Source organism: Coccinella septempunctata, chromosome 5, assembly GCF_907165205.1.
Source record: "Coccinella septempunctata chromosome 5, icCocSept1.1, whole genome shotgun sequence".
Taxonomy (NCBI): domain Eukaryota; kingdom Metazoa; phylum Arthropoda; class Insecta; order Coleoptera; family Coccinellidae; genus Coccinella; species Coccinella septempunctata.
Genome location: NC_058193.1, coordinates 17,455,118 through 17,471,200, shown reverse-complemented (window position 1 = coordinate 17,471,200; position 16,083 = coordinate 17,455,118). Strand labels below are relative to the sequence as shown.

The following is a 16,083-nucleotide window of genomic DNA, read 5'->3' as shown; positions in this document are numbered from 1 at the left end:
AGTTAAACAAAATCCCGATATGATAAGAAGGACAATAAATAATCTGATTTTAAGCGCTACGAAATGAGTCGAGATGGATGAACTTCATTTCGAACATCTCTTATCTCTTATGATAGTACATTTTCATTGTTGAAGAATAAATTTCAATACTTATGTGTGTTATGAAGCGAATACACTCAAGGGTTACATTTTCCAAGATGGTTTTCATCATTTGTATCTGAATTCAATATGTAATTTCAAAAGAATTCACAGCTCGACTTTGCATAATTCCAAACACTTTTTTACGTACACTCAGTACGTGCTGAGGGTTTAAAATGAAGAAGAATTCAATATAATTCAAAATAATTCAGAATCTCGGCAAAGAACAATAAATATTATCACCGAAGGGATAAAAACAGGACCGCATTTCGAAAAAATGACATAAAATATGAATTCATCTGGTTCCTATTCCCTTGTGACCAGTGTGCCATGCAAAGTGAAAATTGAATTTCTTAGAATAAAATATGTAGTTTTTCATGGCAATAACGGAATTTCTATAAGGGATGTAAAAAATATAGATTTTAGGGCTTGAATGAAAAATCATGATATTCTGAGTACTGTCCTGAAAATATTAATATTTCATGTGCCGTTTGAAAGAGCATTCTGAAGTGAACAAACCCATAAAATTTTATAGAAATCGGACCTTGCAGTCCAGAGTCATGGCTATCGCAAATTTCGGCCAATATTCATGAATTACCCCGTATCTCCGAAACTAATGGCTTTAGGATACAAAACAATCAAGTTTTCTGAAAGGCCTGGATAACCTGCATTCACCATAAGGCTATGGCCAACGACTCATGAAACACCCTGTATATTTTGTCATTTATGAAACCAGCGAATTTTCTACCACATGAACGATTCCTGATATAATTCGAAGCGTGATCATCCTAATGGCATGAAAACAGCCTTGAATTCGTAGTACGCCACTGTACAGTTGAGTGTATGCCGAAGCAAACATAAATTCTAGCGTTCAGAATAAAATGAGAACTTTTATTATCATGATATATTTTTTTTTTCATTTCTATTCACGCTTGTGGAAAGCCGAGGGGACACAACAATAAATGTTAATCCTATAAATTATGAATGGATCACGCCTTCAAGACTATGGCAGGTGCAGTGGCGGCCCGTCAGGGACGGCAGGGTCGGCAGTGCCGACCCAAAATTTCGCGAGCAGCAAAAATGTGAATTCTCACTTGTGTAAAATAATAATGTATTAGAAATACTCCATTACATTACATAGCTCTCAATAAATTTTATAAAAATATTAGGTATATCTGATATCAATGGAATATGGAACTCTTTGAAATACGCTGTTTCAATTTAAATCCCTACTCGGTCCGTAGACAAAATACGCTCATCTCCAATCGAGCTATGAAGACAGCGCCGCAGATGCCTTCTCTAGCGACCGAGTGACAGACCGTTCGTTCTGTTCATTCTAGTACGGCATGCCGGATCTGGATTGTAAACTATCGAAGGGGCGCTAATATCAATGAGTCAAATTGCTTCAAACTTGGATAATTTTTGTTGGAATTTCATTCGGATAACAATTAAAATTAGATAAGCCTCTTATTCAATGTTTTTTCCGCCAATATCCGATAGTTTCAGTTTCACATAACAAATTACAAGAGCTCGCTGTTATTTAAAACGAATTTTTAATGTATTTGTTAATTTTCATAAACGTGAGTGCTGAATATATAATACTAATGAAATTCCGACAATTTTTTAAGACCTTTTCAAAGGATAAAGACCAAAACTATGATGAGAGTTGATATTGTTGGCTCAATACTTCGCACGGTGTAGGACATATAGGTCCGGCAGGCAGCGACCCTGCCGACCCTAGAATGCCTCTCTTCGGTAACTCGAAGAATGATCGTTCGGGATATCTCGATTCTATCGTTTGCGCGCGAGGTGATGTTAATTTCTCGCAAATCTCAATTTCGTTAGAATGCACTTTTGTTTGTTTTTCCAATTTTATTTTATGGATAAGCATTTTTAGAGTATTTTTATTTGTTATATATATTTCCGGTTCTTATTTTCATATTTGTTCCGAAATTATGTTTATTTTTCAAGTGGTATGCAGGGCTAAAATAGTTATTTCTCAATCATTTTTTATTTTCCGGATAATCTTCAGAGATTATTGAAACAGAAACAAAAATTTTGGCGAAACTCCACTATGAAAAACTAACGCACCCAGTGCAGTACCCCATGGTGATGTGGAAACCTGCATAATACATAGGTATAGAAAATATTTGAAAAAAAAAATATATATATATATATCTGCCGACCCACGATAAATATGCTCGAGCCGCCACTGGGCAGGTGAATATGTAATAATAAACGACCGAAACCATGGTCAGCATGTACTTTTTGTCGGCGAAATGAAATTTCTGGTAATAGTTTAAGTGATATGGTACCTAGTTTGTTGATTCGATTTAGATCTTAACATTTGTTCATTTAATTATGCATAGGAATTACTTTACTTTAGGATCGACTTCAAACTTCAAATTCAAAAGTTATACTGAAAAACCCCAGCATCATTCACTGTCATTGTTGTTCAACAAATGGTACATAAAATGTACTTCAAATCCAGGAATTGTACAGACAAAATGAAGCAGATAAAAGTGACGTTTGCTGCATTCACTTTACATCCCTCAGATGCCGAGATCTGGCACCTGTCAATGTCAATGTTAAAATTCGATCACTCAAAAACCACACTTGAGATCGACTTCAAATTAGAAAATTATTTCGTCAAACTATAGCAGAAAAAAGTGCCGCCGTTTACCGCACTCACTCATAATATCCCCTAGTGAGTAACTCTCACCATGTCTCTACTATGGGAACCAGGGCATTGTGGCCTTGAACAGTTGAAGGAAATGAAAAAGCCGATGAACTTGCAAAAAGAGCCTTTCTGTGGACTTGGAAAATACCAATCCCATTACAAGCAGCAAATGGAGTTGAACAACAGAATAACTCTCTGGACTCTGACTTTGGAGAAACACTCCTGGACCTACTCAGTCAAAGAAATTCGTGATAATTACACCGACCTACACCAGAAAACTGCTTTCATTGTCAGGGCATTGTCGGTAAAAATATGATTTTGTACGGTATGGGAAAGTCAGCAGATGAGATTTGTTGTATGCAAGTGTCCAGTGTCCAGACCTGCGATGGCTGGCCTAAGAACCATTCATTTTGGGTAACCGGTCCAGGATACTCACGATGTAATAGCCAAGGCCCCTAAGGACGCTGTCGGTTTCATAAACACCATCGACGACCTCCTTGGGTTCCAATGAATGAGTAGAGTCGAGAACAAAAGATCTACATGGTCGCAGTTCCTCGGAAGGCTAACCAAGCCACAACGACCCCGGTTCAAACAATAAATAATAATATATCCCCTAGAGGCCGAGATTTGACATCTGTCAATGAGGAAATTTCGATTTCGAGGGTAGATCAATTTCTGTGAATGTTGGAAGCTGTCTATAGAAGGTCCACGATCTTAGTCTGGGAGTGCCACAAGGATCAGTCCTTGGTCCTCTTGTATTTGTGCTATTCATCAATAATCTCCTTATTAATTAGAGAGGGATGTTCCCGAATCTGCTCACGAGTAGACGCTTCTGACGCACTGATAAGAATGTTTTTGTTGAGTCTATTTGCTGATGATGTTTCGGTAGCTATGTGGGCTATTACTGCATAAAAATAACTTAATGATCAACATAACCGAATGTATTTACTTTATAATCGGGAATAGTGATCGTACTGATCATAAGCTGGTTATTCACCATTTGGATAGTGTTATATTCTATCTAAGAATAGTACTAAATTTCTTGGCATTCACCTTGACAACAATTCAAGATGGGGTATACATATTGATTCTGTATGCAAAATACTGAACCTTTTTATGCCATAAATAAGGTGAGAAATTTACTTCCCTTGGAATTAATATCTACTACAGTTTGGTATATACCTATCGTACAATATTCTACTATAGGGAAACACTTCATACGTTAGAAGGGCTTTCATAATACCAAAACTTATTATAGATATAATATTCAACACATTCATAGAAAACTATATTCTAACTTAATCATCCATTTTCATTTCCGAACATCTTTAATATGTGGAAGAAAATGAGAAAAATAATTTTCATTGTACCATTCTAAAAACCCTATCATAACATGACGATTTAGAGTTTCGAAATTGAGCCTTCTACCGTGTGGCCGCACCGTAGGAAGTTTTATGGTGCGCTGAGATATATCTTGTCTTTATGGCTGAAATGAATTTATTATTGTTTATTTCCTTTAGAAACACAGAGCATAGATTGCATCATGACTAAGATGTCTAAAACACTGGTGTGTGCACTTGTCACTTTTTGCAACCGTCAACATTTCAGAAAATCGGGGATATGGGATCAGTTTCGTGGCGGCGCCACCATGTCAATTGCTTCGTTTTATCCTTGTTCTATCAAAGGAAGTCCAAGATATTCTCTCGTTTTATTTTGTTTTGCGTTGATATCGAATATCGATCAAAGAGTGCAAAATATGAACTGGCCCATTTTGTCAGCTGTTAAGGAATATTTGTGATTTACAGTTCAATTTTCGTTGTAAAAACAAATTTGTCAACATTTCAACACTACCGAATAAGGGTTCAAAGGAGTATTTACTGTTCTTCTTCAAGATAATTTCCGTTTGACAACTTGAATTCGTGAGGGGAGTAATTCAATATGATTTCAATAAAACACAATTGATTGGTCAAATATCCAATATATTAAGTTGATAGAAAGGTAATTTTCACTATATCTATTCAGGAAGAATATTTGAAGAACAAACTCGAATAGATTTATCAATTTCTGATTCTCAATACATGCTCACAATTCACATTACGTATTTCCAATACAGTTTCTTTGAAATATTGCTGAAGTTGCCATAAAACTTAGCTATATCCTTCCCGAATGTTCGTTCATCTGATTTTTTCTGCCTCAAATTCCAACAACACCGAATTATTAGCTGTAGTTCTTGATTGTCCATACAGAAACCTGAACTTACTGAACGACATGTTGAATAAATGAATGTTCTACACCCCTTTCTCGAAACTAATACATTTTCACACACCAATAATCGAATATAAATACAACATATTCGTTAGTCGTAGGAAAGTACATATTCAAATTATTTTCAAATATCAATTGACAATGCTCTGTCAAATTCTAAACAGCGCTACCTACAGTGGGAAAAACGAAACTGGTCCAATATCCCCACGAAATTAAAAACAATATCGAATCAGTGAATACACCAGAGTTTTAGACATCTTAATCATGACGCTAGATGTCAGTGATCTGAATAATTATTGTTCTACAATGTCGAACTCCTGAAGAACAAATATAGCTGGAAGCGACAAAAATAAGAGCACAATTACTGTCAACTAAGTCATGTGGCAGATTCGAGAAGGAGTTTGTTTTATTTTGCAAGTGGCGACAGCAAAAAAATGTTAGCACAGTGAGTGATGGTATTCTTCTGGTTTATTTATCGGAGAAAACTGAATTAAGAGAGCTTCCACTTTATGGACCAAATTTTCGATGATAAAAAGGTATCTGACAGTTAGAGTTAGAGAAAATGTGGACGTTAGTAAATTTCCAAAAACTATTGCACTCGAACAATGGGTGTAAGGGGAAGGATGCGTTTTATAGCCTATCCCCTCAAATGTCAACCTCACCTACTCGCGGTGCACCCTGTTCATACGTTTATAATTTCTTGGGGCTAATTGCGACTGTGTGCCCTCCTGTGACTGAAGAGACCCAACCGTGACCTACAGATCCTTCCACACTCCGGGCATGGATAGTCACCAACCAGATCTGGCCGCCGCTGAATTCTTCTCGAGTCTCCATCAAAAAACTGTGCACCATAGATCTCCACTGTGACCTGTCTAACGCTAGTTGTTCCCAGTTATGATTGGCATTAATTGATTTTAAGGATTGATGTAGTGTATCCTTAAACCGCTTATACTGGCCTCCTGGTTTCCGGGCTCCCTCTGCCAATTCGCCATACAGAGCTATTTTGGGGAGTCTTGTGCCTTGCATTCTCAGAATGTGGCCGCTCCATCTGAGTCGGGCCCTCGTTACTTGAGTCTCAATTGTTGTACAACTCGTGCGTTGCAAGACTTCTGCATTCGAAACTTTGTGGAACCATCTGATGTGTATTATCTGTCCATAGATGACGTTGTTGAGTTTGTTCAAGCTGTCGCCTGTAGGACGTCCAGCTTTCGCTTCCGTAAAGAAGCTGTTCTTATGAACGAGGCTCTGGCGACTGAACATGAGCGGTATAACTCTTCCCACAATTACCTAGCCTAAACATTGGCTTGAGCAGGAAATGGCTCTCTGCGTTGCTTAAGTAACGTCTTAGACCTTGTCGTCTCAGGATACCTGTGCCACAAGATAATCTAGTCGAAACCCGAAACCGCAACCAAAGTTGCACTGACAGCGTTACCAGTGCAGCTTCAAAACACCTTCTAACGCAGCTCCTACAGAAAGATGGATCAGTCGAACAGGACAAAATTTTTATCTGGAGGTAAAATACCCTCCCATTCGGATCTCCGGGGGAGGCTGCCTAAGCGAGTGAATCATCCTACAACAACCAATGAAAATCACATAGATTTTGTAGCATGGAACGTCGGAACCTTGCTAGACAACCCCAAGGCCGACCGACCAGAGAGGCGTACTGCCCTAATGGATAAGGAACTGCAACGAACATCCATTGCAATAGTTGCCTTAAGCGAGACACGTTCTTCGAACGAAGGTAGCTTGGTAGAACAAGCGTATACTTTTTCTGGAAGGGCTTTACGGAAGGCGAAATCAGACAACATGGCGTAAGTTTCGCCATTAGAAACGACCTGGCCGCTAAGAACGTATAACTCTACGCTCTCCTGCAACGTTTGTGAACATCATTGCAGTTTGAACTCCTCTGACAGCGGCGGCCAGATCTGGTTGGTGACTATCCATGCCCAGTGTGGAAGGATCTGTAGGTCACGGTTGGGTCTCTTCAGTCGCAAGTAGCCCTAAGAAATTATAAGTTTTGTTTTCGATTCTTTTTGTAGATTTATTCTCGGTAACGGGATACAGCAATGAATGAATGAATGAATGAACAAAAACAATCCAACAAAATCTAAAGTATTGAGTGTAGACCAAGTTACCAAATTCATTATTGAAGCTCCTGATGAGAAGTGGTTAATAATAATATAATAATTTTAATAATAAGGATGAATTCAGATGCATACCACCCGCCGATATGAATATCAACAAGTGTTACGATCTGAATTGAACTAGCCAATTTGCCATCGTCAAGGCAGGTTTCGGTCTCATTTGACCTCATCAGAGCAACATAGCATTTTTCTCCGATGGAGAAGGTTTGGAATTGATGGAACTTTATTCAATATTGGCACGTGCTACTGGGTACTATACATTTACCCAGAGCGCCACCCAATATGAAACGCTGTCCGATTCAATCCCCTCCAGATAGAAACCAAGACGAAGACAATAGCATATGTCCCATATTTTCTCTTCTTCAATACGCCGATTCGCTTTGCGAACAACAGACGTCTGACGAATTGAGAAGTCTGGGAACACGTTCAGATCACGGCGGAAATGATGCCAGCGGTACAATAATAATAGAATGATCACGCCTAAACAGGGAGGCAATGAATACAATAATAAGGATAAATTCAGATGCATACCACCCGCCGATATGAATATCAACAAGTGTATTAATAGGCTTGTTCGTAAAACGGTTGTGAACTGTACAGAGCAAGCGCAAATGGATTTTCGCTACCCTAAAATGGAATTGCGCTTGCTCTGTACAGTTCACAACCGTTGTGAACCACTCTACGAACAAAACTATTGTATTCATTGCCTCCCTGTTTAGGCGTGATCATCCTATTATTAATATTTTAAATATTTGGTATTTTCGGGACATGCCGTAGAGATGAACTAATCCGTTTAACATTGGAAGACGTGGAAGATTTAGTTTTTTAGTGGTATTTATTAGAGACTGCAAAATTCACCGACCAAGAAGCATGCACCAGGAGCCCCGGTACATGGGAAAGGTTGATTGGACTCGTGAAAAAAGTTATTTCAAAGGCTTTACATGACCAGTCTTTTAGAGAGGAGACTTTGCAGACTTTCTTCGCCGAGGCTGAACATATACTTAATTCTAGACCGCTCACTCGGGTATCAAGTGATCCAGCTGACCTTGAAGCCCTAACCCCGAATCACTTCCTTCTCGGATCATTATGTGGAGATGGTTCACTAATAGGCCTAAACCCAGATTCCAGTTGCCTCCGACGAGAATGGAAAAAATCTCAGATGTTACTTGATAGCTTCTGAAAACGTTGGCTGCGGGAATATTTGCCTACATTATCGAAAATAAATAAATGGACTAAGAATCAGGTCCCGATTAGAATTGACGACGTTGTAATACTCATAGACAACAATCTGCCAAGGTATGCCTGGAGGTTAGGACGAGTAATTGCAGTTTATCCAGGACCGTATGGGAAAGTTAGTGTGGTGGATGTTAAAACTTCAACTGCTGAATACCGACGTCCAGTTACGAAAATTTGTCGAGTAGAGCTAGGAGAAAACTAGTTACTCTAGCGGGTGGAGGATGTTGAAACCTTACAGACGAATTCGTCCGTAAGGAGGTCACATGTCACATTTAATCCTCTAATACCCAAGTCCGCCTTGAGACTGGTTGCATATAAGTGGGTATTCTGCCCATGTCCGCCTTCAGTATAGGTTCATTTTGTGAGTATACTGGTGTTAATGTAAATCAGTTAACCATTTGCGAAAAAAAGATGTAGATTACATAAGCTAATTTGAAACTATACGGAAATAATTTTAAAAAAGAAAAAAAAAACTTGGGCATTAGAGGGTTAATATTTTTATTTGATCTTTGTTACCTTGTTTTTTGGAAAAATAGTTATTTTAGGAAAAGTCGTCAATAAACTTTGAAAGACTAAAAACGAGTTTTATTGGCAAATTCAGGCGAGAAAGTAGCTTGTAGCACGACTAAAGGCAATGAATACAATAATAAGGATGAATTCAGATGCATACCACCCGCCGATATGAATATTAACAAGTGTTACAATCTGAATTGAACTAGCCATTACATTACATTACATTAATATTTTCTCTCATATTTTCATAATGACATATAATGAAATAAAAAATATTCGAAGTGTAGTACGTATCACAGATTTAGCTGGTTATTCAGAAAAGAGAGAGAGAGGGAGAGAGAGAACAAAATATCTTCATGGTCGCAGTTCCCGAAAGGCTAATCGAACCACAACGATCCCGGTTCAAATAAAATAGTCATTCAGAAAGTTATTTTGTTTTTCCAGGTGTGGCACAGCTCATTATGAAAACTGAAAATCTTTTTATCAGGGCCGAATCGGAAAAAATGGCAGTGAAAAATGTTCATTTGACCTCAAGAATCTACTGTTAGAATATTTGTACGAGTCAAAGACTCACCCCTCACTCTGTATATTTTGCTTTCGCTCCAGCTTAGAAACCGAAATAAATAGAGGGCGCTTTTCTCACTAAACAACTAGTAGGGGAGCCCAAGAGGGAAATTCGGGATTCGGGGAGATCTACCTTGGACCCTGTAGAGCACTTCTACCGAAAATTAGACCTGTATATAGGAGCAATTGTCTAGGACAGCCTGTCAGAATAGTAAAAAAAAGATCATTGTCAAGTGTGTCAAATTAAGATATATGTGGTTAATTACATGTTGAAAAGTGTACATTCTCCTAATCTGACAATTTAAGCGTGAAGAAAATGTGTGGGATGGTGCCAAACTTGCAAAAAAAAACATTCTCGAGCGCGGTGGCTTTTTTTTTTATTTGAAGCTAATAATTCAAGAATAACGGAAAAAATATAATCTGACATTTTCAGCTTGCAGAAACAGTAAAAGTTGGCCATAAAGTTCGAAAAAATCAGATTTTTTTCAATTGTCTTCTCTCCTGGGATTCAAATTGTTTTCGCACTCATCATAAAAGTTGATCAACATGAATTTATCATCAGAGACACGTAGGGCATATACAGTATCTTAATCTGACACTATCGGGTATGTACACCTGACGATTTTTTTTACATCTTTGAGAACCTGCAGACGCTTTCCCCACGGCTGAAAGTGCATACATCATAAAACCTTTTTTTTCTTCTATCTAATCTTCAAAATCCACTAGGTCTCCACGACGCTCCAGTAAATCCCGATTTAGCATCTTCGGCTCCTCAACTATACTGAGCTATCGGGCATAACAACAATATACGTATTTTGAGAGGCTAATATGTTAGTTTCTCATAAAGAAATATAAACAAATGCTCTACCTTCTTCGAGAAAAAAAACTCTTAGGCGCTAATCTGAATAGAGAGTTTTGAAAAATCATCAGGTTAATGATTTTGAATACTTACACAGATTAATTTATTCATCCCAAAAAGTAATCCTTCTTCGTGATTTCCTTGACTCCAAGCACTTTTGTGATCCACTAATAAACCATCCGGCACCTTATGTGTTTTGGCAAAGTCTATCAACCAAACTCCTTCTCGATTGTCATCATAAATAATGAATAGACTACTACCTATAACTTCTCGCGTTTTGAAAAATTCAGATTCGTCTATAATATTCCTAGTTTTACACAATTTCTGTATTAGTCTCAGTTTCACACCATCTTTTCCCCTCAAGAAAAGCTTCAAGGTTTCTTGAATCTCATCTATCGATTTCACCTTTTTCAGGTCAGTTACTGGAGGAGAACCAGGACATTTTATAGCTTCGATTCTAAATCCAAGACTAGATGATGATGATTGTTGTTCTCTGAATTGCATATAACGCAGTTTTGTGACCGCTTTCTGTAAATGCTCTTCTTCTGTTGGTGCATTTGGATCTATTGCTATCATTTTTTGATATAAGTCAGGACGAGCCTTCGTATTTTTAACTTCAGACTCTAGAAAAGTTCTTGTGCCCATTTTGATATCAATGACGAATGGATCTTCAAAACCATGTAGCAAGTCTTGAAGTTCTATGTATTTTTCGCCCCGAAAATCTACTTCCCGGTAATATTTTGGTATGATACTAGCTAATAGTGGGTTTTTTGATAGTTCTTCATAAACAATTCTTTCAGTTTCATCGTTAGGATCAGCCCGTTTCTTCCAAACTGTCCCATGACCGGCTGGTGTTAAGGTATCAGGATGTCCACTCAACTGGAACCAGTTCGCGCTTCGACTTTTGAGAAGCACATCAATGGCAGGTACACTCAAGTTGAGGGCGTTCTGGAAATAAACCATATTCTGAGGATCTTTTGAATGAATGGTATAATTTTTTTATGATATTTAAAAAATTTGTGGCGCTACATTTTCATTAGGAAATTACTAAAGTTCAATCGAATGATGATTCATCCCTATAGTTTCATTGAAATATCCTTCTTTTGCATTAGCCAATTCTCTTACGATATAACTACCATCTATGTGGATTTTTTCTGTAATACTTATCGAAGATAAATTAAATTACAACAACCTTAACGGCCAGTTTCATAATTAATTTTATGCACTTCCGGGAATAAAAACTTAATTTTAAGCCCCCATTTGAGGGACTAAAGCAGCTCAGGGATTTAAAGTAAATTCAATTCCTGAGGAATTATAAAATCAATAGAGATGCTTTCAAGGCACATTACTTTTCGACATCAATCACTCATCAGTGAGAAAAGTTAGGTTTGGGATTAACCATGAGTAGGGTTATTTTGAAATTACGAAGACGAGGGAGCCTATAATTAGCTTTGTTTTGGTTCGCACTTATATGGGACAGTTCCGAATCGGTTCAAAGTATATATACTTTGAACAATGAACCTATCTATCCATCGTTTCACCTATCGGCTGCACAGATCGTTACGGTGGGGGGGTGATCCTAATAAAGTTAATTCGAGGTATTTTACGAAAAATAATACTTTTTCCCAACTGACTGCACAAATAACTATTCTGTGTGGGTTGATCACATTTACTTTAACATTGTTTTCATATCAATTTCCAAAGAAAAAAGATAGGTACCTATATAATAAATATATCCGTGCTACACCACTGTCTTAGTGTCGCGCTAGACTGCTTAGACAGAGAAGTATAAAATGTGTACTAAATACATTCCTAGCACTGCAATGCTTATTCCTTCTTTCCTTGTAATTTATGTTCCAAGATTGGGCATAACAATTGAAAAAAGGAAGTTGACAGCTCTACTTCAGGTATTGAGGTATAACGTACCTATAACCGCAAACATTAGAAGTTTTCCTGCCATCATCATTTTTGTTACAACCGTTAGCGCTCAACCCTTTTTCCGCACGCATTTCAGTCAGTTTTCCAGTTCGGGAAAACCCGTGCTATTTCTTTCGCGCAGGCATTTGCGTGTTGGAAAAATAACGATTTAAAGTTCAATTCAATTCTTCTTTATTTCAGACTGAATTAGATTTTACAACAGCAAAAGTAACATAAAATGAAATGACCTCACATCAGCAACCTAATTTCTCACTAAAAACTGAAATAAAAATACATTCTTTTCTAATTGAATTTACCTATCATACATTCTTCGATATTGTAGGGTTCAAGATTTATCAGAAATTGCTTCAATTTCAGCTTGAATAGTTATTTCAACCTGACAATTTCCAACTGCTTATCGAGTCTGTTATAAAACTTAATACCGAGCTTAATACCTATCTATACAGAATTTTTCCTAATTGAATGTCAATATTTATGGGGGTGATTTTTGGGCCCATTTTAAGAAGAAAACTTTATATGAACATATGTCCTAAACGTCTTACCTTTTGAGATACAGGGTGGTATTATTTAGACATTCTGTGGCACGCCACTGACTGTATTCAACTACATATGAGCAAATTTGATCTCTTGAAATGTTTTAGTCCGACACCTAAAAAATAAAATTTACGTATGTCTCTGCATGATGATATTGTCATATGTATGTATTGAGGATATTGTTATGATTATGCAGAGAAACGGTTTTTATTCTTTTAAGCGGAAACCGTGAATCGGATTGAAAAAAGTCAAGTGATCAATTTTGGTAATGAATGATTGGGAATTTCAAAAATTATTTTCATTTCATTAAAAATCTGTGGCGTACCATCAATGTCTGCCAAAATAGGTAGGTCAAATTACGTACGAACGCCACTGGTAGAAATTAAGAAAAAAGTGATACATTGAAAAATGCCTCTTGATTCATAGTATACATGTATGACAAATTTCATTGAAATATTTGAAGTGGTATTGTAGATATTGATAATAAATGATCCATTTTAGAAAACTTTACCACCCTGTATCTCAAAAGATAATACGTTTAGGACATATGTTCATATGAAGTTTTTTTCTTAAAATGTGCCCAAAAATCACCCCCATAAATATTGACATTCAATTAGAGAACACCATGTATAATATGGACTTTTTTCGAAAAGTGTCAAGCGATGTGAAGAGATGGAAGATCGTCTCTACGAGTATTATTACCATGCATCGACTTCGAAGTATGAAATTCAAAACTGTTTTTAGGTACCAAGTACCAAGTACCATGAAAAATGCAATTCATTGGTGGGGTGTCCCATTAAAAAACCATAAGTTTGAGTTTAACTCGAAAATGAAAGCTTAGAACATTTTTCAGTATACGCCAATGATTTCTGGGTAAAGTCGTAAAAATATTATTCAAAGACAGTTTTCATCTTGAAAATATCATAAGAGGTTCTCGACATACACAGTTCTCCTTATGCTTTCGGATGAGCTTAAAAAAGAATGAACCTGTATATAATTGTTTCAATCATGAAATAAGACATGAAAATGTTGTTATGCACACTTATCCCAATGACTTGTAAGATATATATTCAATGAACTGTGTATTTTAAAAACTGCAGAATTTGTTTTTCGGTGCACCATCGAATGGTGCACAATTAGAATCACAATCAATGTGACAATTAGAATCATCCGAAATTCGAATTTCGCCTTAAGCATGAAATATATAAAAATAATGTATTGTATTTAAACATTAGGGCCAACCAGTAGGTTTTCATATGCTTACTATCCTTCATCATATGTATGTATATAATTCCCATACATACCCTCTGTAATAAGATTAATCTGAGCCTCAAGAGGATGTTTTTCCAATAGGTACAATAGTCAGTATTTTCAAAGAAGAGAACTGCAACAAAAAACATTCATGATAACTTCTATAGATTCAAGGAGATACGTAAAGATAACAAATTCGGTATTCACTCTTTTTTTATCGGAATATCTCGGAAATCTGTTGTTTTAGCAAAAAAATAAATCGAAATAGAAGATAGTGACTATTATAACCAAGAATAGTGCTCTTGATGTGGGTGGCATTTTGTGGCAGATAGTAAAGCAATTTGAAATAGAGATCCACACACATAGGTGAGTGTTCTTTTCATTATGAAAAACAAGATTCTTCTCGGGAAAATAATAAGGACCAAGATGGAATAATTACGAATATAATACAGTAGAACCCCGATTATCCAGGCCCGCCGGGATCGATAATCGAACAATTTTGTTTTTGATATTTGCAACAATTGATTTATTTATTTATTCAATCATACGGACATGCCTTTTACAATACAAAATTGAAGTATTCGAAGAATGAAAAAAAGAAAAAAAAATCACCCTTTGTAATCAGGACATATACACATACTATATAGGATCCTCTTCCAAATATGTTTTCACAGAAAATATTGTTGACGAGAATAAATCAATCTTTCTAAAATGGATTTGGTAAATCACAATAATAGTATATGTAGAAAAATAAAAGTTTATAAATTTATGTATACATATCTAAATAATGAAAAAAATACAACTTCTAGTTGTATATGACTTAAAAAATCACTAATTTTGGTTTGTTTTTGGGATTCGCAACTTTTACTCCTCAAAATTTCTCTTACTGTTTTACAATTTTCATTTTATGTTCAATAGTAATCCAGTACGTGGAGAACGAAAAGGGGTGTTTGAATGCAAATGGTGGGGTAGTAGGGATTTTTTGGTATATTGTTAGGCTTGAGACCCTAATTGAAAATCCAAGTTTTCGATCTCGAGGCGTATGCGCTCGAGCCGCCATTTTGGATTTTAGGTAAAAAAATTTGGTTTTTTGATAATTACTCGAAAACATTGGCTTTCACGACGAAAGATGTTCCATACAAAGTTAAAGAGAACAAAATTTCCTACATTTTTCGTTGAAAATTTTTTTTTTAGCGCTCATAGGAGTTATATCTCCGTGAAGTTGCGCTGTTAGAAAAAAAAAATTATATTTTGATATTTGGCTGAAAATAATTAGTTAAACACATGCAAATCATATTGAAATCATTTTAATCACTTTGAAAGAGACTCTACTTCAATTTTATAGTAATAGGTTGCCCTAAAACTCAACGGATATGCCGGTAGCGAGAGCATAGGGGCCACTGACTTCGTTGATCAATAGCTGTTAATGAGGGTGTGTTTTCTGATTTTATGAAGGTATCCAAGACAATTACTATTTTTAAGGGAGGCGTTGTTGGTGATGTTGGTTGCTATATAGGCCAATATATCGCTTTTATCGTTTTTTTCCCTGGTAGGTATTGGCTGCTACGAGAGCTTTGTAGTGGTTCTCGCTGAATGTATTGAGCATGATCCATGATAAGACTAAAAAAGTATATTTCAGCCTAAGAAATATAGAGACAAGCTCGGTTAAGTTTCTTGGTTTGCATGTGGATTCTCGTCTTGCGTGGGGTGTTCACACACAAAGATTTTAAATGTGTAAAATGTGTAATAAAGAGGTTATTGGTTGACTTGGAACCATATAATTTTATTATGTCTGTGTTTAAGTTATCTTGCTTCTTCTCACAACTGACTTGTGTAAACATTGTATTATGTAAAATATCAATAAATATCTATCTATCTTTGTATCTAAGAAAATAAAACTCAACCAAAATTAGGTTTCCGCATTTTTTTCAAAATAGTGCTACTTCACGGAGCTCTAACTC

At 36.4% G+C, this 16,083-nt stretch overlaps 1 protein-coding gene across 1 annotated transcript in view; it reads right to left on the bottom strand.

The window, feature by feature from the left end:
• Nucleotides 1-16,083, bottom strand: part of LOC123314071 (inositol-trisphosphate 3-kinase homolog) — a 35,100-nt gene that overhangs the window by 2,851 nt on the left and 16,166 nt on the right. Inside the window, exons 4-5 of the mRNA XM_044899184.1 lie at nt 14,176-14,255; nt 10,493-11,347 (exon numbers count right to left, since the gene is read on the bottom strand). Of these exons, the coding sequence (XP_044755119.1) occupies nt 10,493-11,347; nt 14,176-14,255 (935 nt within the window). The remainder of the gene's footprint in view (nt 1-10,492; nt 11,348-14,175; nt 14,256-16,083) is intronic.